Source organism: Microcebus murinus, chromosome 2 (genome assembly GCF_040939455.1).
Source record: "Microcebus murinus isolate Inina chromosome 2, M.murinus_Inina_mat1.0, whole genome shotgun sequence".
NCBI lineage: Eukaryota > Metazoa > Chordata > Mammalia > Primates > Cheirogaleidae > Microcebus > Microcebus murinus.
In genome coordinates, this window is record NC_134105.1 from 32231572 (window position 1) to 32253395 (window position 21824).

At 57.2% G+C, this 21824-nt stretch overlaps 1 protein-coding gene across 2 annotated transcripts; it reads left to right on the forward strand.

Moving 5' to 3' along the window:
- Positions 1–1471: 1471 nt before the first annotated feature.
- On the forward strand, positions 1472–21546 carry TIE1 (tyrosine kinase with immunoglobulin like and EGF like domains 1). 2 transcript variants are annotated; one of them, XM_012775858.3, is made up of 23 exons: positions 1472–1648; positions 4796–5113; positions 5206–5316; positions 6737–6892; positions 7055–7186; positions 7339–7479; positions 7665–7793; positions 8635–8780; positions 9011–9155; positions 12197–12355; positions 12513–12650; positions 12800–13096; positions 13456–13746; positions 14092–14282; positions 16465–16675; positions 16888–16998; positions 17210–17400; positions 18249–18362; positions 18472–18542; positions 19681–19721; positions 19808–19904; positions 20031–20130; positions 21069–21546. In XM_012775858.3, exons 1-23 carry the CDS (start codon positions 1591–1593, stop codon positions 21138–21140), a joined length of 3420 nt encoding a protein of 1139 aa, XP_012631312.1. In that variant the 5' UTR covers positions 1472–1590; the 3' UTR covers positions 21141–21546. The 2 variants fall into 2 exon arrangements, with proteins under 2 accessions (XP_012631312.1, XP_075853482.1); XM_075997367.1 differs by having other exon boundaries at positions 4883–5113.
- Positions 21547–21824: the final 278 nt, after the last annotated feature.

Sequence of the window (21824 nt, forward strand, 5' to 3'; positions counted from 1 at the left end):
TCAGCCACTCTCCCCGCCCCCACTCCCACTCCCACCCAGAGCCTTGTCTAGAGAAAGCTCTTCTCGGCCTCAGACCTAGGAATGGGAGTCTTTGTGGGCCTCACGGGGTCGGGAAGTCTTCCCTGATCCTTTTTCATGCTACTCCAGGAGTCAAACCCTCTTTTCAGGGACCTTCAGAGAGCCCTGGGCCTAACCCCACTGAACCGAGCTACAGGGACCCAGTTTCCCCAGGAAAGTGCATTTGAGGGGGTAGATCCAGAGAATGACACCTATACCCAAAACAGACTCTGGGACAATGTCCCCACCCCAGAGGAAGGGTTTGGACTTCCAGACCTAAGTCATCTAAGCTGGCACCAGGTCTCGTCCCATCCCAACCATTCCATTCCAGGCCAGAGGGGTCCCCGATTTAACCAGCGAGCCTGGCCATCTGGCGGCTCCTCCCTCTGCCCCCAGAAGGCCCTCCCGTGGGCATTCCTTGCCTACGGGTCATGCTCTGTTCCGGTGACTGCCGGCGGTGGTGAGAGGTGGAACAGTGGATGCCAGGGCAGTGGGAGATGAGTGTGGGGAAGGCAGTGGAGGCAAGATCCACGGGGCTTTGGAGGCTTTGCCTAGAAACTGGGACTGTTCCCCTGTTATTGTCAGCCGTCAACAGTAAGCGCGCCTCCATGGGAAGACTTCTGCTGGCCCGGTGCCCGGGGATAGATGTGGGTTTGCTGCAAAAGGAATGACGTCTGGCACACAATAAGCAGACAATAAGCTGAAGCCTCTGTCAGCAGCTAAAGCTGAGGGCTATCTATGCAACAGACTCACTCCTGTGTGTCCCTCTAGGTCTGCTTAGCGTGTGCCCTTGTGGAGCGACCTGCCCACAAGAAAGTAAGGGCCAAGTCAGAAGTTCAAGTCTCAGCCTTGCCATGACCTCAGAGTGCCCTCGAGCACTGCAGGACTCAGTTTTCCTATCTGTAAAGTGAGAGGTACACAAAATAGACCCGAAGGCTCTCTGTTGCCCTGTGTTCCTCTGAGCGTGTGCGTTCTCAGAGCCACAAAGATCCTCGTGTCACACGTGTGAGCTGCTCTCTAGGATACCAGGTAACTTTCTGTGTCCTAGGGCACACCGCAAGGAGTCACGTGGGCTGCTTTGTGTGTATGTGCTGGGGGAGGGGAGACCCCAGAACAATGTCCTCCCCCCATCCCTCCTCAATAGGCGGAAGCCACTGGCTTCCTCCCTTTCCTGCCTCCCTTGCGCCAGCAAGACTGAGGACTGCAGGGAGAGGGGATGGGAAATCAGTCCAGCAGTCCCCAGGTCTGTCCTTATCACAGCCCTCCCCCCACCTCAAGTGACCCCATTCCAGGGCCCTCCAGGCCACACCCATTCCCAGCCTTGAGGAGGGCCAGATCGAGAGGCCTAGAGGTTCAGGGGCAGGATAAGTCCTCCCACCCCTCTGGCCTGCCACCCCTCCCACCCAAGCCACCTCATTTCCTCTTCCTCCCAGACACCGATGCACACTGACCAGCACTGGCTGAGCACTCAGACCCAGAGCAACTGACCCCAGGCCAGGCTCGTCCTGGCTGGCCTGGGTCAGCCTCCAGAGTATGGTCTGGCTGGGGCCCCCTCTCCTGCTCGCCATCCTCTTCCTTGCTTCTCATGTAGGTAAGTCTTCCTTGAGCCCTCACCCCATTTCCAGGCCCCAATGCCCTGATTTTCCCCCAAGAAACCCTATGCCATCATAGAGACAGAAAGTAGAACGGTGGTTGCCATAGGCGGGGGTGGGGGGGCAGGGGGGAGGAATGGAGAATCTTTGTTTAATGGGTATGGAGTTTCAGTTTACAAGATTAAAAGAGTGATGGACATGGGTGGTGCTAATGAATGCACGATACTATGAATATATTTAATAACACTGAACTGTATGTTTAAAAATGGTTAAGATGGTAGATTTTTATATGTATTTTACCACAATAAAAAATTTTGGAAAAAAAAAGAAAGAAACCCCATCATCACTGCCATCGCTTAGACCCACTAGAAAGTGAGATCAGGCCAGGAAAACCCAGGCAGGTGCTAGAAATCACTGCAGCCTGGGATAGGGCAGGGCAGGAGGTGGATCTTAGGACCAGAGGGAGCACCAGCACCCATGGGCCCCATGATGTTTTCAGTGGGTGCTCATAGGGTCAGTGTTGGATTCATTCAATTATTCATTGGAAAACATTTATTGAGCACCGATAATACCCTAGGAATTGTGCTAAGTGCTGGGCCATTAGCTGAGAGGTTGGCAACCTCCAGATCTGTACAATGACATTAAATAACGCTGACCTCCTACAGTCGTTATGGGGTTTAAATGAGATGCTGCGTGCAGAGCACATGGCACAGTGCCTGGCGCTGGGTAGGGGCTTCTGAGTACAGGGAAGCTGATTGCTCCAGCCCACTGGTCACAGGATTAGAACACAGAGGCTGCTTTTGGGTGGTTCCTGGTCTCATACAGAGAACGGGACATGGAAAGAGGGCTAAACGGAGAGAGACACAAGGAGTGCCAGAGGAACATTGAGGAGGAGGAGTCAGCTCACTCTCCCTCAGGTGACAGACGAAAAGGGAGTCAGGAAAGATCCACTAAGAGACAGTCTTATTCCAGGAGGCCAGAACAATACACGCGATTCTCAGGGGCAGGGCTGTGTTGGGAAAGAGGTGCCTGTGGGGAAGGCAGCAAGAGAGCCAGTGGGAACAACAAGGGCGTGGGAACATGTGCATTATCCCAAGGGCAGTGGGCAGCCATGAAAGGTTGTAGAAAAGAGAGTCATGAGGTCAGATTTGAGTCTTAGATGGATCACTTTGGAGGATGAGTTGGCTAAGGAGAGGGTATGGCTATCGGAACGGTCCAGGTGAGTAGGGATGAGGGCTGAACAAAGGCAGGCTTGGGAAATGCAGATGAAGTCAAGAAGCCTTTAGGAGAGTGGTCCCCACCTTTTTTAACACCAGGGACCAGTTTCATGAAAGACAATTTCTCCACGGGGGTTGGGGACCACAGTTTTAGGAAACAATGTGTGGAATTTTGTGACTGATTGAGGCAGCCACCATAATGCTCAGAGGTGTGGACTTTAGGATCAGACAACCTGGCTCTGCCAGTTGCTAATTGTATGACCGTGGGCAAGTTACTTAACTTCTCTGAGCTTTCCTTTCCTGGCTATAAAATAGGGATAATCGCACCCACCTCCCAGGACAGTCAGGATGGTAAGATGAGAGAACGTCAATTAAGTGCCCAGTACATAATTGACATCCAATAAACATTAAATATTATGACAGTGGGATTATGAGGTGACTCTGTAGTTTGTGTCTTGGGTGGCGGGTGCAGTCCACTGAGTCAGGGAGCACAGGAGAAGAACAGGTTTGGGAAAAGCCGATGAAAATACAGGTCACGGCCGAAAGGCTGTCCCCAAGTCATTGACTCAGAGGTGACAGTTAATTCCAAGGGAGTGGACAAGCTTGCCCAAGGAAACCTGTGGAACAATTGTCATGACCCTCCTCCCTAAATTGAAAGAATATCACCTTCCCTGGAGGGTGTGGGACTCCAATGGGAAAGGGGTGCTTGGTACGAGGTAGGTGGTCAGTAAATGCTGGCTTCCTGTACTCCTGGTAGGCTTTTAAAGAATGCTAACTGATAAGCTAAGTGGCACTTTAATTAATTACCTGACAGCCAGCAGGGACAGGGAAGGAAGGGCTCGGGAGGGCATGGGACCTAGAGCTGGGACAAGCTCGCCGGGCTGTCCACTGTCTGGCCTGGACTGGACTCTGGCCCCACCTGGTCTCCCTCACTCTCTGCCTCACACGTTGTGCTCCAGACACACTGAATGTGGGCAGCCTCATCCCCATACCATAATATTTTCACTCCAGACCATTACCCAATCTGTTCCTTCTGTCTAGAATGCCCTTTCCCTACCCCTGCCCTCTGTCCCTCTCTACTCTCCCCATCCCATCAAGTCCTGCTCCAGTTTCATCTCCCAGGAAGCATCTCCTCATCTGCCTGCCTCCCCCATGCCAGGTTAGAGGCCACTTCTCCGTGATGCAATGTATAGCACTCTGCATTGGGCACCTGCGTCCATGCCTGCTCCCCCAACTAGGCAGTGAGCTCTTTGGAAAGCAAAGACCAAGACCCACCTGGCCTTGGTGTCCGTCTGGGCCCCAGGCCTGCCCTGGGCCTGCCCCTCCCGCCTCTGGATCCACCCCAGCAAGCTGTTTCTGCTCCACAACCTGCTGGCTGCAGAGCCTCTCCTACTTCAAATCCCAGCCCACCAAACGTCTCTGCATGTCCGCAGAGACACTTCTGTTCTCCAGGGCTCCCCCAGCTTGCACCCTGGGAAGGTGGGGGGCGGGGAGAAGGAGCTCGGGGCAGCCAGTGCAGGACAGTTTTAGTGACAAGCTGGGAAACGGGACTGATAGGAATAGAGTGAGGAAATGGAGACAGGAGCATAGATCATTCTTTCCAAAAGCCGCTCAAAGGGAAGCCATCTGGCAGGAGAAGGAAGGGGATGCACAGCCAGAGAAGGATTTGTGGTTTTGTTTTTGTTCTTTTAGGATGAAGTGACTTGAGGGAAAGGGGCTGGTGCAGGTGCAAGGGGGGAGAGGGGAATGGAAGTGCCTAATAAAGTGTCCGCCTGTGGGGTCTGAGCCCCAGGGCAGGGCAAGGAAGAAGGGTGGAGGTGGGTACCCTCCTCAGGCTGTGGAATAGTAAGATCAGAGGACTGGGGTGGGGGGTCCCCAAGCAGAGGGATGGCTGGGCCCACGATGGAGTCACCAGTGCCCTGGCCCCAGGGGCGGCTGTGGACCTGACGCTGCTGGCCAACCTGCGCCTCACGGACCCCCAGCGCTTCTTCCTGACCTGCGTGTCCGGGGAGGCAGGGTCGGGGAGGGGCTCGGACGCCTGGGCCCCGCCGCTGCTGCTGGAGAAGGACGACCGCGTGGTGCGCACCCTGCCGCCCGGGCAGCCCCTGCGCCTGGCGCGCAACGGCTCGCACCAGGTCACGCTGCGCGGCTTCTCCAAGCCCTCGGACCTCGTGGGCGTCTTCTCCTGCGTGGGCGGCGCCGGGGCACGGCGCACGCGTGTCCTCTACGTGCACAACAGCCCCGGAGGTGAGTGTGGCGGGCAGGGGTCAGGGGCGGAGTGGGGGGACCGCCTAGCATGTCGCTGTGCTCCAGAGGCTGAACCCTCCTCCACCCCACAGCCCACCTGCTCCCAGACAAGGTCACACACACTGTGAACAAAGGGGACACAGCTGTGCTTTCCGCACACGTGCTCAAGGAGAAGCAGACAGATGTGATCTGGAAGAGCAACGGTGAGGGGCATTTGAACGCTGGGCAGGTAGACCCAGAGTTCCAACGCTGAACCTCCATCGCCCTCCGGATCCTCAGCTTTGGCCTCTTACACTTGTCACCCAGATACATCTCGTACCCTCCTGGCCAACCTCCAGGGCCCTCCTCTGTCCGGGACCAGGTCCCATGGGTTGCACCTGAACCCATCTCAGCTCAGCTCCGAGCTGACCTCCTACCAAACTCAGAGGACCAGGAGCCTGTGGACAGCTACCTCCTTCACTCTAACCCCCAGACGAGCACTATATTGAATCCTCATCTTTGTCCCCTGGGAGTTAGCAGGTGCTGTCACATGCCCCCCTGGAAGGAGAAAAGCAGCATCCCATAAGGAGGTAGAGAACTGGTAACAAAGTGCCAACACAGGCAGGGGTAGGTCTAGCCTCCCCCAAAGATCTATCCAGCCCAGATCCTTGATGCCTGCAACAGACACATGATGAGGCCTGGGCAGACCTGTGGGATCTCAGCCCCAGGCCTGCCCTCCATCCTGGCCCAAGCAGGCCCTTTGGCTAACCCCTGGGAGGAAGCTGCTTTCCTGTGTGGCCCCAGAGATTCCTGTGGAAGGAGGACCTTTCTCTTGGCCCAAGGAGTTCTGAGCTCCAGGCCCCCTGGAGAAAGGCAGGCAGACCTGGGTCTCTAGAGCCTGTTCAGTCCTGAGCAAAGAGGCAAGAAGGGGGTGGGGCAGGGACTGGGACACCCTTCTGATAAGGGATCTGCAGGTCGTGGAGGGAGGGGCTCAGAGGAGAAACCCCAGAGCAGATGGCACCTGAACTGTGCCCAGGAAAAGTGGGAAGACAAAGAAGCCAGGCAAAGACAGAAGGAAGGCTATTCCAGGAGGGGGCTGGTAAGAGCACAGGCTGGAGGGTCAGGAAAGCAGGGATGTCAGGTCCCAGGCAGGATGTGGAGCAGTGTGGGACTGAGGGCTCAGCAAGGGTGGAGTTGGTGAGCTGGGTGCTGAGGAGTTGGGTTCATCCTGAGGGCAGGGGAGAACTGGGAGCTGTGTGCAGGAGAGTTACAGAGGGGTCTGTTGTGGAAAGATCTCACTGGCTGCTGAGTGCGGACAGCAGGGAAAGGCCAGACTGGAGGCAAAGAGCCCGCTTACGAGGCCGTTGGTGGCTAGGACCAGGGTAGTGGCCGTGGGCTGGGGACTGATTTAGGAGCGGAGGAGCAGGTAGACTGAACAGGACTTGTGATTTGCTGGGTAGTTAGTGGAGCACAAAGAGGGTGCTTTCGAGCTCTCTGGCTTGGGTGCTCGGCTTTCATGGTGCTGTCCCCAGGTCTGACCACTGTGCCTGGAGCCCACTGGTGTGACGTGGGCAGAGATGGACACAGGGAACTGACACCAGCCCTCACATGGTGCTGAGGCCCCTGACCCGTTCTCCACCCCAGGATCCTACTTCTACACCCTGGACTGGCATGAGGCCCGGGATGGGCGGTTCCTGTTGCAGCTCCCAAACGTGCAGCCATCGTCGAGTGGCGTCTATAGTGCCACCTACCTGGAAGCCAGCCCCCTGGGCAGCGCCTTCTTTCGGCTCATCGTGCGGGGTCAGAGGCAGAGGACAGAGGTCTTGGGTGGTGTGGGAGGCTGGGAGCCCTGTGGGTATTTCCTGTGGGTCCGCTGGATCACCCAGATCCCAGAGCTACCCCAGTCTTCAGTGGCAGTGGCCAGAGGGGGGAAGGTCAGCCGCTGAAGACACTTCCCTCCAGGTTGTGGGGCCGGGCGCTGGGGGCCAGGCTGTGCTAAGGAATGCCCAGGCTGCCTGCATGGAGGTGTCTGCCACGACCATGACGGCGAGTGTGTGTGCCCCCCAGGATTCACTGGGACCCGCTGTGAGCAGGGTAAGGAGCAAGGGCACTAGGACCCAGACAGGGGAGGATGGCTGAATGGCAGAAGACCCTAGAGCCACGGGAATGGAGCTTGGAGGGTGAGGGTGCCAGGTAGACCCCTGGAACCCAACAGAGGCCTGTACACCCAGGCACCCTCTTTCTAGCCTGCAGAGAGGGCCGTTTTGGGCAGAGCTGCCAGGAGCAGTGCCTGGGCACATCAGGCTGCCGGGGCCTCACATTCTGCCTGCCGGACCCCTATGGCTGTTCTTGCGGGTCTGGCTGGAGAGGAAGCCAGTGCCAGGAAGGTACGCACTAGCCCACGCTCCCAGTCCCTGTCCAGGACAGCTGGCCACAAGCTTGACTGAGGCCCTGACTCTGACCCTGACTAACACCAAGCCCTCTGCAGTCCCCGCCCACCTGACCAGTGCCCTATCTGGGCCCTCCCTGCCCCTGCCCTGGGCCCCTCTAACCACACCTCCTCTGTTCCCAGCCTGCGCCCCTGGTCATTTTGGGGCTGACTGCCGCCTCCAGTGCCAGTGTCAGAATGGCGGCACCTGTGACCGGTTCAGCGGCTGTGTCTGCCCCTCTGGGTGGCATGGAGTGCACTGTGAGAAGTCAGGTATGAGCACCAGGGTCTCTGAGACCCCTGCAGATGAGCCGGCCTTCACCAAACACATCTCCCTGGCTCAGAAGCGACGCACCCCTCCTCTCCCTGTAACGTCCAAGCCCCGCGCTCAGGTAGCTGTATTCTGGCAGGAGTTCTCAGCCATCCTGACCCGAGGGACACCAGCCCAGAGCACATGGGAGTCCAGAGGACACCGCCAACCAGTTGCGGGGAGGGTTGGGGAGGGCTCTGGGAGGAACCGTGATCTCAGATTGGAGAGGAAGGACAGGAGAGGGATGGCCAGGGAAAGAACATGGGCAGAGGCCCAGGACTTGAGGACTCAGGCGTGGGTGCCAGGCCATGGAGTGGGGGCCTGGGGAGTGCTCAGAAGAGGTCAGAGCGTGGGACTTTAGAATGACCCGGCCAGAGGGTTTGCACTCAGTAGGATAAGGGCAAGAGGGAATCGTTGAAGAGGCACAAGGTGGTGAGATCTGAGTTTAAGAAAGGACCCCTAGCTGCTGGTGGGGGAGCGGAAGCAGGAAACCCTGGAGGAGTCCCCAGCGAGGGACCAGAAACGATGAGGCCCGAGCTGGTGTGCTGGCCTCAAGGACAGCGAGGGGCCGCCGGCGGGCATTAGAGGATGTTAGGAAGTGGGAGCGGGTAGGAGGCAGACTCTGCGCCGTGGGGCGTGAGGCTGAGGGTGCTAGAGGAGGACTTCGATGGCTTTCAGGCTTGAGTGACGAGGTAGATGGCGGTGACCCACTGCGAAGCAGAACACTGGATGAGGGGCACTTCGGTGGCCACGTGTCTGCCCCATGGGAGCTCCAGGATGAGTGTCCTCTCTGTCTCTCCCCAGACCGGATCCCCCAGATCCTCAACGTGGCCTCAGAACTGGAGTTCAACTTAGAGACAATGCCCCGGATCAACTGTGCAGCCGCCGGGAACCCCTTCCCAGTGCGGGGCAGCATGGAGCTGCGCAAGCCAGATGGCACCGTGCTCCTGGTCAGCCCCGAGCCCCTGAGCCCACGGGCCCCATCCCGCCAGCTGCATGGTCCATCCCTAAGACCCCTAACCCCTCAGAACTTTCTGCAGTCTCTACCCAGTGGCCAGACCACGCTCAAATGAGGTCGGGCTGGTTGGTGAGGGGCTACCACGGGCAGTCCAGACAAACACACATGTCTGCTACACCAGTGCTCACTCTCTGCGGTCTGTCCCCTTCCCCCATCCCTCAGTCCACCAAGGCCATCGTGGAGCCAGATAGGACCACAGCTGAGTTCGAGGTGCCCCCCTTGACTCTTGGGGACAGTGGGTTCTGGGAGTGCCGCGTGTCCACATCTGGTGGCCAAGACAGCCGGCGCTTCAAGGTCAATGTCAAAGGTCAGTGACATCCTAGCTCCATGGAGAAGGGACAGTGAGCAGAGTCAGCACTCTCTGATGCTGCTCAGACTGGGGATCTTAGCAGGAGGGCAAGGGCATCTAAGGTCACAGGCTAGCACCACACGAAAAGGGCTGTGGTCAACCAGAGGTCCAGGCTGGCCAGTATCAAGGCTGGAGCACAGCTTAGTCCCATCTGGAAAGGACATCTCCTGCCACAGACACTGGGGACACCCTACAGCCTCACCGTCCTCCTGCCTAGCCATGCTGCCCCTCCACCACCGCACACACACAAGTCCTAGTCCACCAGGGGAGTGCATGGGGCTGTGGATCTCAGAGGGTGACTGGCTTCGCTTCCAAGGGGCGGTGCATGCCTAGGAATCTGCCAGGAGAATAGGAGGGAACTGCCAGTCCTGGGGTTGCCCAGAGCAGAACACCCCATCCAAGTCCAGGTGCCCCTTCACCCTCTCCAGCACTGTGAGCCTCGGCCACTCACACACCTGCCACCCCTAAGCCCATCCCTGCTCCTGACCCCTTTTCCTCCACATGAGCACCCCTTGCATTGCTGTTTCTCACTGTCCACTCTCCCTCCAGTGCCTCGCCTTCCCCAAGCCCCACCACCTGGCTCCACCCTCCACCTTTCCCTACTCACTCTCCCCGGGCTGCGGGCTCAGACCACCTGGGTTTGAATCCTCTCCCCTCAAGTTCCTTGCTCCATCACCTTCAGCAAGGTACTTAACCTCTTTTGTTTCTCTCTCTGTAAAATGGGGATAAGGTTGCTATGAAGATAAAATTAGATAAGGTTGCTATGAGGATGAAATTAAAGGATGCATTTAAGCATTTAGCACAGTGCTTGATATAGGTGTGTGCTCAATATATGTTGACAATTACTGGTATTTTAAATGTCATCTAGTCCCAAGATTTTGATTGTTCTCTGGCAGTTCCCACATGAACCGAAGGCACAGGGACCCCTCAGGACCCAAACTGGGCCTGTGTTTCCCCCTAAATCAGCACCTCCTCATGACATGCTCATTGCTGCCTGACACCCCTCAGCTCACAGCTCTGCATCAGGCTTGTCCCTCTTCCCTCCCTCCCTCTCTTCCTTTCTGCCTTCTTAGAAAGTCAGTCTGGGTCCGCGGACACTATAGTTCACACCTGTCATCCCCACACTTTGGGAGGCTGAGGCTGGAGGATCAGTTGAGGCCAAGAGTTCAAGACCAGTCTTGGCAACATAGTGAGACCCCATTTCTACAAAGACTTTGTAAAAAGTAGCCTGGCACGGTAGTATGCACATGTAGTTTCAGCTACTCAGGAGGCTGAGGCAGGAGGATCCCTCAAGCCCAGGAGTTCAAGGCTGCAGTGAACTATGATGACACCACTGCACTCCAGCCCCAACAACGGAGTAAGACTTTGGCTCTGAAAAAAAAAGAAAGAAAGTCAGTCTTGGTTGGGCGCGGTGGCTCACGCCTGTAATCCCAGCTCTCTGGGAGGCCGAGGCGGACAGATTGCTGGAGGTCAGGAGTTTGAAACCAGCCTGAGCAAGAGCGAGACCCCGTCTCTACTATAAATAGAAACAAATTAGTTGGCCAACTAACATATATAGAACAAATTAGCCAGGCATGGTGGCGCATGCCTATAGTCCCAGCTACTCGGGAGGCTGAGGCAGAAGGATAGCTTGAGCCCAGGAGTTTGAGGTTGCTGTGAGGTAGGCTGATGCCACGGCACTCACTCTAGCCTGGGCAACAAAGCAAGACTCTGTCTCAAAAAATTAAAAAAAAAAAAAAAAAAAAAATTAGCAGCATAGTGGTGTGTGCCTGTAGTCCCAGCTACTCGGGAGGCTGAGGCAGGAGGATCACTTGAGCCCAGGAGTTTGAGGTTGCTGTGAGCTAGGCTGATGCCACAGCACTGTAGCCCAGGCAACAGAGTGAGACTCTATCTCAAAAAAGAAAAAAAAAGTCAGTCTGGTAATTATTTGGAATAGGCAAGGGATTCTGTCAAGGCATCAATGAAATAATGCCACATCACTCCCTCCCTCCCTCTGGAGAGAGAAACTGAGGCAGGAGAGGAACAGTGACCATGGAGTGGGGAGGCCAGGCAGGAACTTGAAAGCTGCTTTGGAGTAGAACCAATTGATTTGGGGTTGCCTGGCCAGACAGACCTAGTTCAAACCCTGGCTGTGTGACCGTAGGCAATCTATTTAATGTCTCTGAGCCCTGGTGTTTCCAGCTGGGTAATGAGCCTTGTCGGAAGGGCAGCTGTGCGAATCAGAGGCCATGCAATGAGGCATTGACTAGAGCAGGTGCTTCATCACCGGCACCTTTTTTTTTAAATTAAGAAAGTGGTGAGGCCGGGTGCGGTGGATTACACCACGCACGTCTGTAATCCTAGCACTCTGGGAGGCCCAGGCGGGCAGATTGCTCAAGGTCAGGAGTTCGAGACCAGCTTGAGCAACAGGGAGATTTCCCCCCCCCCCCTTGTCTCTACTAAAAATAGAAAGAAATTAGCTGGACAACTAAAATTATATAGAAAAAATTAGCCAGGCATGGTGGCGCATGCCTGTAGTCCCAGCTACTCGGAAGGCTGAGGCAGAAGGATTGCTTGAGCCCAGGAGTTTGAGGTTGCTGTGAGCTAGGCTGATGCCATGGCACTCACTCTAGCCTGGGCAACAGAGTGAGACTCTGTCTCAAAAAAAAAAAAAAAAAAAAATGGTGAATGCTGAGGGGAGTGGCGGAGAGCAGGGTTACACCCATGTTGCCCCCACCCTGAGTTCCAGCGCCTCTGTTTACCCCCACGCTATACGGGCAGAGTACTCACCCCAGAGTACTCACTGTCTGGCCACATCACTCCCTCACGCCCTTACTGCCGAATTCCTGACCATAGCTCTGTCCTCCCTGGGTCCTGGCCACTCTGGTCATCTGCTGAACTTGGTCTCCCCGAAGCTCCAGACAAAGCCCACAAGTGTCTTTGATGCCCACCAGAGCCCCTCCTTTCCCTGAGGCCTGGACAGGCAGTGTGGCCATGCCTCACCCCAAGTCTCCCGGCAGTGCCCCCGGTGCCCCTGGCTGCACCTCGGCTCCTGGCCAAGCAGAGCCGCCAGCTCGTGGTCTCCCCACTGGTCCCGTTCTCGGGGGATGGACCGATCTCCTCTGTCCGCCTGCACTACCGGCCCCAGGACAGCACCATGGCGTGGTCGGCCATTGTGGGTGAGTGGGGGGAGCCAGGGCAGGCCAGGGTGCTGGGTGTAGGGGAGCAGGAAAGGGAGGGTGGGTGGTGCAAGGAGAAGAGTGGGGCTGAAGGGGGCATGGCAGCTTGTGGAAGAGGCTGGGGCTGAGTGCTGTGTACCGCACACCCCATCCCCAGTGGACCCCAGTGAGAACGTGACGTTAATGAACCTGAGGCCGAAGACAGGATACAGTGTCCGTGTGCAGCTGAGCCGGCCAGGGGAAGGGGGAGAGGGGGCCTGGGGGCCTCCCACCCTCATGACCACAGACTGTCCTGGTGAGTGGACTAGAGACATCCCTTCCTGTCCCCGCAGGGGTTCCTGGCCTGTCCCCCAAGGCGCCCCAGCTTTTCCCCTTGGAGGCTCACTGTCCTGTCCAGCCCCGAGGACCCACTGGACAGTTCTGACCTCTGACCTCTGGCCCCAGAGCCCGTGCTGCAGCCATGGCTGGAGGGCTGGCACGTGGAGGGCCCTGACCGGCTGCGAGTGAGCTGGTCCTTGCCCTCGGTGTCCGCGCCGCTGGTGGGCGACGGTTTCCTGCTGCGCCTGTGGGACGGGGCTCGGGGGCAGGAGCGGCGGGAGAACGTGTCGTCCCCCCAGGCCCGCACCGCCCTGCTGACCGGACTCACGCCTGGCACCCACTACCAGCTGGACGCGCGGCTCTACCACTGCACTCTCCTGGGCCCCGTGTCGCCCCCCGCCCATGTGCACCTGCCCCCCAGCGGTATGCCCGGGCTGGGGGCGGGAGGATACGGACGCAGGCACACAGGAGGCCAGGAAATTGGGTGGGCATGGAGTGGACACAGGACACACCTAGGGCGTCAGGCGGACATGAACCCAGCGAGGACGGGGGACGTGGGAAAGATATGGGATACCAGGAGGATATAGGGCACCAGGAGCATGTGGGACGGGACACAGCATGGGGAACGTGTGGAGGACTTGGGATGCAAAGGGACAAGGGGAAGCAGGAGCTCGGCAGGGTGGCTCCCTTTCTGGGGTCCACAGAGCAGGGGACACGGAGCAGCTGTGTCTGACCCACAGCTACGCAGCCTGAGCCCTGTCTTCCTGCCCCCGTCTCCCCAGGGCCCCCAGCGCCCCGACAACTGCAGGCCCAGGCCCTCTCAGACTCGGAGATCCAGCTGACGTGGCAGCGCCCAGAGGCCCCGGCTGGGCCTATATCCAAGTACATTGTGGAGGTGCAGGTCGCTGGGGGTGCAGGAGACCCGCTGTGGATGGATGTGGACAGGCCTGAGGAGACGAGCACCATCGTCCGAGGCCTCAATGCCAGCACGCGCTACCTCTTCCGTGTGCGGGCCAGCATTCAGGGTCTTGGTGACTGGAGCAACACGGTAGAAGAGGCCACCCTGGGCAACGGTGAGCGGGCAAGGCCCCCGGGACTCCAGGGCCTGGGGCTGCTCAATGCGCTCTCTGTCCACATGACCCCGCTGTGCAGCCCGGGCACCCCAGGCCCCTCCCAACAAGTGACACGGCCCTGTTACTGGGGACTCTGACCTTTCCCTTCTTGTGACCCACTGTCCTACGGCTGGGAAAATCATGTTGCCCCTGTGGCACCCCTGGGCCCTTCCCCCATGTGGCCTAAGTGACCTCCCCGTGTCCTGTACTGGGCTTTTTGACCTCTCCCTCAGTGTGACCCCGTGTGTGGCCTCTGGGTTCCCTGACTCAGGCGTCCCCACAAGCTGCCCCTCTTACTGTGTCCAGGGCTGCAGGTTGAGGGCCCGGTCCAAGAGAGCCGGGCAGCAGAAGAGGGCCTGGACCAGCAGCTGATCCTGGCCGTGGTGGGCTCCGTGTCTGCCACCTGCCTCACCATCCTGGCCGCACTCCTGACCCTGGTGTGCATCCGCAGAAGCTGCCTGCACCGGAGACGCACCTTCACCTACCAGTCAGGATCGGTCAGTGACCCACACCCGCCCCGGCGCATGTGTGCAACCCCTCATGCCTGTGTGTTTCTGCCCATGTCCACGCAAGTCCTTATGCACCGTATGTGTGTGCACGTGTGTGCGCGTGCGTGTGTGTTTATGTCCCAGGTATCAAGCTATACTCACAACACTTAAGAGTGCAAAATATAATCTTTATTTCTCTAGAACTGAACTCAGCTCATGAGCCCATTTATGTGAGTGTTGAAATATTTAATATTCCCAGTTCAAAGTAACTCAGTTATGTCTGTATTTCACCAGGGCCAGTTCCAGGCTTGGACTCCTGGACTTGGGTTTTCCTCTCCCCTGTCCTTCTCCTAGGGGTGATCTAAGCCCAGGTAGCACAGAGGTACCACGGAGGGGCCCCCGGGCCCCCGCTGGCCTCCACCTTGCAGGCCCTTGAAAGCCTGGGAGCCGGCCTCTGCCCACACACGTCCTTGGCGGGTGTCCTCAGCCCTGCTGTGGCCTCCTGCCAATAGGCCACCCCTGCCGTGAGCTCCTCGTCCCAACCCCTGTCCTTGCAAATCCCAGGGCCTCCTTTGGGAGACGTAAGAACTCTGGGGGCTTCCGCATACCCTGCAGAGGGCAGCACGTTCTGCGGCCCCCAGACCCATCGCCACGACCCCTGCAGCCTCGCCACCGCCCTGAGAAAAGACCACCAGCCTCCACTCTTCCTGCTGCCCTGTAAACCTGCCAGGGTTTTCCGTCCTCCTGGCAGCCCAGGCACATCCAGCCCTCAGGCCAACACTTAGACGTGGGGGGAGGGGACCCAACGTCCCCTCATCTTGTCACACCCTCCCCTCTGGCCTCCCACCCCAGGTCCTGTCTCCTCTGGGATCTCCCTCACTGTTGTCACTCACGACCTGAACTCTACCCTTGGTCCTCCAGGCCTGGACTCTTGATATTTAGAGGCAAGCTTTGGCATTTAAAAAAAATAAAGCCCTCTTCTCTCTCAAGGGCTGACTCTTGTGATAGAAAGCCTAGTGTCCAGGGCTGGTGTCTCTGCTATGCCTTTAAAAAAGTCCACTCAGAGATTCAACTGGCCTCTTTGTTCCAGGCTGTGTCGGCCCCGCTCTGAGGTCAGTGCACGCAGAAAGCCGTCGCTGCTGTGGTGGGGGAGGGGAACGATGTCGAGGGCAGGAGGTGGGAAGGCAGCCACATATCATTACTCAGGCACGTGTGTGTCCCTTGTGGGGAGCCCCTGTGTATATGTGTGTGTCCTGGATGCAGTGTGTCTCTGTGCACCTCCCTACTCACGTGTGTACACGTACCTATGCACGGCCGCACCTACATACGGTGCTGCCTTAAGCACACGTACGTGCACGCTAGTGTGTGCTTCCGGTTGTCCATGCTTCATGCAAATCCGTGTGCACCATGTCCTCGGCCCTTGCCTGTCAGACTGGGCTTTGGGGCACTTAGGGAGCCCCACCACAAGGCCTGCCTCCACCCCTCTTCCAGCTCCTTTTTCCTTTTCCTGCCCTCAGCCCTGCCCCGGTAGTTCCCTCCCTCAGTTGAGGGAACTGGACATTCTTCTTTGTTGTGGTCTTGCTGTACTCAGGTCCTGGCCTGGCTTTAGAGCTGTGAATAGACGCCAAGTGCATGCACAAGGGTGATATCTTATTCTGCTACTGTGGAGAAGAAAAGCCCTCCGCTGGCTCCCAGCTGCTCGGGGCTTAGCATGTGTTAGGTGGTCAGTACACGTACCTCACCTACAGCCAGCCCAAGGCTGGGATCCTCACCAGAGCCTCCCTGGTGAGAATGAAGCCTAGGTGTGGGATCAGTACAGTGGTGGGGCGCTTCCTGCTGCACAGCTCACCCTAGTCCTTTTCTGTTTTAAATGTTGGAAATATCATCCTTCCCTCGTGACTCCTAGCAACGTTACCTACAAGCCCTCCTTCTGCCTTCCGGAGCCCCACACGCCAGATGCCCTGGCTGCAGCTCTGCCTTTCTCTCCATGGACATCTGTCCACCCAGTGGCCCACCTGCGGCTCCACCACCTGAGATTCTGTGCCCGTGTCTGTCCCTGGCTGACCACCAGGACGCCCTCTGTCCATTTGTCTAGCCACTGGAACCACTCTGTGCACCTGTCTGTGCCCTCTCCTGCCTCCACATCTCTTGCGTGGACTGTCTACCTACCCATTTATCCCATCCTGTGAAGGGCGAGGAGACCATCCTGCAGTTCAGCTCAGGGACCTTGACGCTGACCCGGCGGCCAAAACCGCAGCCCGAGCCCCTGAGCTACCCAGTGCTGGAGTGGGAGGACATCACCTTCGAGGACCTCATCGGGGAGGGGAACTTCGGCCAGGTCATCCGGGCCATGATCAAGAAGGATGGGCTCAAGATGAACGCAGCCATCAAGATGCTGAAAGGTTCCCCAGGGGTCTTCTGACCCAACACTGACCCTCTCCTTTGTCCCACAGATCCCAGGTCCCCCTGCAGCAAGCTCCCTCTGTCCCTCCCTTTGTCCCACAGATCCCAGGTCCCCCCGCAACAATCTCCCTCCAGCAATTGCCTCCCCACCAGCCCATGCTCTTTCTCCAGAGTTATATCTGGCAAAAGTGATACTGGATGTTTTACACAGAATATGCCTCTGAAAATGACCATCGTGACTTTGCGGGAGAACTGGAAGTTCTGTGCAAACTGGGGCATCATCCCAATATCATCAACCTCCTGGGGGCCTGTGAGAACCGAGGTGAGCTCCCAACTCATCACCTACTCCTCCTTCCAAACCCCTGCCATTGGCCATCACCTCTGCCACATCGGTAGTTTGCTGGGCGCTGCAGGTGACCTGCACATCCACCTCTCCCTCATGCGTCAGGTTTCCTGTCTATTACGGTTGGGCACCTGCTCCCTGCCCAGGCTGCCTGTATCTAAATCATGCCGTGTGTCTCTTCCCCTCCCAGGTTACTTGTACATCGCTATTGAGTATGCCCCCTACGGGAACCTGCTAGATTTCCTGCGCAAGAGCCGGGTCCTGGAGACTGACCCAGCTTTTGCTCGAGAGCACGGCACGGCCTCCACCCTCAGCTCCCGGCAGCTGCTGCGTTTTGCCAGCGACGCTGCCAACGGCATGCAGTACCTGAGTGAGAAGCAGGTGTGTGAGCGCGGCGGGTGATGGAGGGGCCAGGGAAGGCCGCTGGGCGGCTTCAGGAGGTAAAGTCAGCCAGCTGGGGTTGGATGTGGGGATTGAGAAGCAGTGAGAAGGAAGGATGTGGCCCCCGTTCCTGGACCTGGTGAGAGGCGAGTGCAAGCGCAGCGAGGCGGCAGCAAGGGCGAGAGGCGTGTCCGCAGGGGGTGCAGAGTGAGCAGTTGCAGGTGCCAGCCCAGCACTCAGGAGAGAGGCCCAGGCTGCAGCAGCAGCAGTCTGCTGGCTGCCACCCTGCAAATGGTACCTGATGGCGAGGGGACCGTGAGGTCACCAGGCAGGGCGATGGATGGAAGCCCATGCCCAGAGCTGAGGACACTCTGCCTGAGTGCAAGAAAGGGACGATTGCCCAGGGGGACACAGGCATTTTAAGGGTAGCAAGGCTTTGAGTATCACTGAAAGCAGAGGGGAAGGGCCAGTGCCAAGGGCAGAGTTGATGCAGAGAGGCCTCTGCATCAAGAGGGTGCAGGACCAAGGGGGGCAAGATGTGAGAGAAAGGGGGTAGGGGGCATGACAAGAGGGGAAAGTGCCATGTGGCCACCATTGTCCCAGGAAGAGGGATACGGCCTGAGCTTGGCCATGGCCCTGGAAGGAGGGCATGAGAGCCAGCACTGACTTCTCAGACAGGAGTTAGCTGATCTAGGATTGAGGCCCAGGCGGGTGGGAGGAGAGGAAGGGGCACTACAGGCATCAGGGTGCCCATGAAGACTTGATGGTGGGACCAGACCCCTGACTGGCCCCAGTGTCATGGGCTTCCTCATCCCCCAGTCTTCTCTGACCTCTGACCTTGCCTGCAGTTCATCCACAGGGACCTGGCCGCCCGAAATGTGCTGGTCGGAGAGAACCTGGCCTCCAAGATTGCAGACTTTGGCCTTTCTCGAGGGGAGGAGGTTTATGTGAAGAAGACGATGGTAAGTATCATCAACCCTCCCCCTCAGGGCCTGCACCTAGCCTTGCCCCCCAGAACCCCCAAACAGGCCCTTCCTCCACACTCAACACCTCAAACCCACTCTCTGCCAGGGGCGTCTCCCCGTGCGCTGGATGGCCATTGAGTCTCTGAACTACAGCGTCTACACCACCAAGAGTGATGTGTGAGTGTGGAAAGGGATGGGATCAGGGGGCCTGGCCCCCAAGGGTCACCCAGGCATAACCCAGACACATGTCAGAAATGGCTCAGGTAGTGTAAGGCATGACTTGGCATCCCTAGGTATGTTCCGGTGTAACACAGGTATGTCTGGAGTACACCTTGGCAGTGCCCAGCATCTTAGTGGGAAGGTGGTGGGACTAGCTGGAAGGAGGTTTGTCTTGGAAGGTGTCTCAGGGGTAGGATTGGGGTAGGGGTAGGTTAGGATTGTGTTTGCATAAGAGACAGCAGGTACCTTAGAGAGGTTTAGGAACACTTGTGGATAATTCTGGGCAGAGATGGAGAGACCACTAAAGAAGTGCTCTCACCTTCCCCTCTGAAGGGCAAGGTCATGCCCACCTGAGGATCTTACCAGAGTATGACCCCCAGGGCTCCCACCCTCCGGTGGTCATCTTGGCACACTCCCCCTACCAGGGATGTCCATCTCTGCCTGAACCTGCCCCACCTTTCGCCCTGACTCTGAGCCTCTCTGCCCCTTGCCCCAAGCCCTTTGTCCTGGCCTGCCCAGCTCACTGTCCCCCACACTGACCGCCCCTCTGATCATCACACACCTACTTCCTGCTTCTGCCCCAGGACTCCCTGGATCTCCTCCACCCACTCGAACTCTCTCCCTGGTCTGATGCACACCTACCCAAAGGGGATTACAGCGTGAGAGGCAATTAAGAGCAGATTTAACTGGGTTTGAGCCAGACTACCTGGGTTTGAATCCCTGCTCTGCCACTGACTAGCTGTGTGATCTTAGGCCAGCTAGCTAACATCTCAGTGCCTCAGTGTCTCCATCTGTAAAATGGGGATAATAATAGAACTTATATCACAGGGTTTATGTGAGGGTTAAATGAATTAACATATATATTAATGATCAGTGCCTGAACCGTAGTAAGTGCTCACAAAAATGTTGTCTATAATTATGTTGAGCCTGGGCATGGGAGACCGTGCAGGAGCTCAGTGGAGCAGAGACAACAGCTGGCTGAGGCCAGGCGCCCGCAGAGTCGCATGCAGGGCCTGGGAGGGGCTGCACATCTCTGGCAGGCGGAGGCTAAACTTCGGGGCCTGGAAGGTAACTGAGGGCATCCTTCTCATTTCAGCTGGTCGTTTGGGGTCCTTCTCTGGGAGATAGTGAGCCTTGGTGAGTCCTCAACCCCCATTCCCCGGAGCGTCCCCACCTCACCCCTGTGGGGCCCTGTGCTGACAGAGCCCTGTCCCCTCCCGCAGGAGGCACGCCCTACTGTGGCATGACCTGTGCTGAGCTCTATGAAAAGCTGCCTCAGGGCTACCGCATGGAGCAGCCTCGAAACTGTGATGATGAAGTGTGAGTGACCTCAGCCTCCAGCTCTGTGACCCCATCTCCGCGATGAGTTACCCCAACTTCGATCCCTGTGACCCCATCACCCCAGTCGGCCCTGACCCCTCATCTCAGCAATGCCCCTGTCCGCAGGTACGAGCTGATGCGCCAGTGCTGGCGGGACCGTCCATATGAGCGACCCCCCTTTGCCCAGATCGCCCTGCAGTTGGGCCGCATGCTGGAAGCCAGGAAGGTGAGGAGGCTGGGGTGGAGGCTGAGGTTCCCCCGAGTGCCATCTCATGGGTGCTAGCCACACTACCTGCCCAGACTCTCTCAGCCGGGCTGTCACCATGCTGGGCTGGGCCTCAGGATGCAGCCCGCCTCTCCAGCCCTTGCTGGGTTAGATGCTAGCCCCAAACTCTTCCAAGGCCCCTGCTTAGCCCCAACAGCAAATCCCTCCCCAGGCGCCAGGTCCCAGTCTGCCTGCCTGTCTACCTCTGTTGAGGCCATCAGCCCTGCTCACCTGGGATACCTCTCCTCACCTGGCACAGAGCCCAGAGCAGAATGTATGAATGGTCAACTAACTAAATGGATGGCTGGGGAAATGGAAGATACAGTAACTGTATGAATGAATCAATGGAATCAGTGGATGGATGATACGGTAACTTATGAATGAATGAGTGAATGGATGATACAATCATTCTATCAATAAATACATAATTCAGTAACTGAATCATGTGAATAAATGAATTATCAAGTAAGTAGAAATGAAAAATATATCAAAATTAGTAAATATGAACAGTTTTTCATATGAATTAATCGATGACTAAATAACTATCTTAAGAATGAAGGAATAATCAAGTAACCATATAAACGAGTGAATCATCAAAAATAGCCTTTGAGTAGATGAATGAGTGAATGAATGAATGTATAAGCAAATAGTTCATTGGATGGATGCATGAAAACCCTGCTCTAACAATGGTGTCAAGGGCCTGTCACCAGAGACTCCCAGCTGTGTCTGATGCCCACACTGCCCAGGGCTGGTAAGGGCCACCCTTGGCCAGGGGACCATCTTGAGTCTCCGGAACAAAGCAGTGTCAGTTCAAACGCCCCAACCGCATTAAAGTCAAGGAGCTTCAGGCCAGATGCGCCTTCATCCATGGCCCCCATTAAAGCTTGCTCTTTCCCCAGGCCTATGTGAACATGTCGCTGTTCGAGAACTTCACTTACGCGGGCATTGATGCCACAGCTGAAGAGGCCTGAGCCGCCACCCAGCTAGAACCTGGCTCTGCTGGCCGGAGCACTCTGCACTCCACCCTGTGACTTCTGACCCTGACTGTCTCTGACCTAAGCTGCCTCAAGGACTTTTTTTTTTAACTTAAGGGTGAAAAGAGGGGATCCAGGGATGGGGTGGGTTTAGGGGAATTGGGTCCCATGCTTTGCAGTTGCTCCCTCACCCCCTGCAGCTGCCCTCATAGCTTCCCCGGGCACCCTTCCTTCCAGTTCAGCTGTCCTGCAGGTGTGCTCCCCGACCCGCTGCGCCCACATGCAAGCCCCCGCCCCAGCCCCTCCGTCCAAGCCAGCACACACACCGCCAGCACACCCTGTTCAGCTACTGCCCACTCCCTGCCTGGTATTCAGAAAAGAATAAATGCTCTGAGAAGCTCCATCCAATGTCTTATCTTTTCCTTTAGTTAGTGAGGGGGGTGGGACGTGGGGGTGGGGGGTGGGAATTAAGCCCAAAAGAGACAAACTGATCTTTCCAGGAAAAGAAACTGTTACTAGTTACACTCTCTGAGGCCCAAGCCCTCTGTTGAGGTGCCCTCTCCAGGATGGGAGACGTTCTAGAAGACCCATTTTACACGTGTACCCTAGCCCTCACCTCTGTCCTAATCAGAAGTCCAATTTCCCCTGGTCCCACGCTGCTCTCCAGCTTCCCTCACCAAC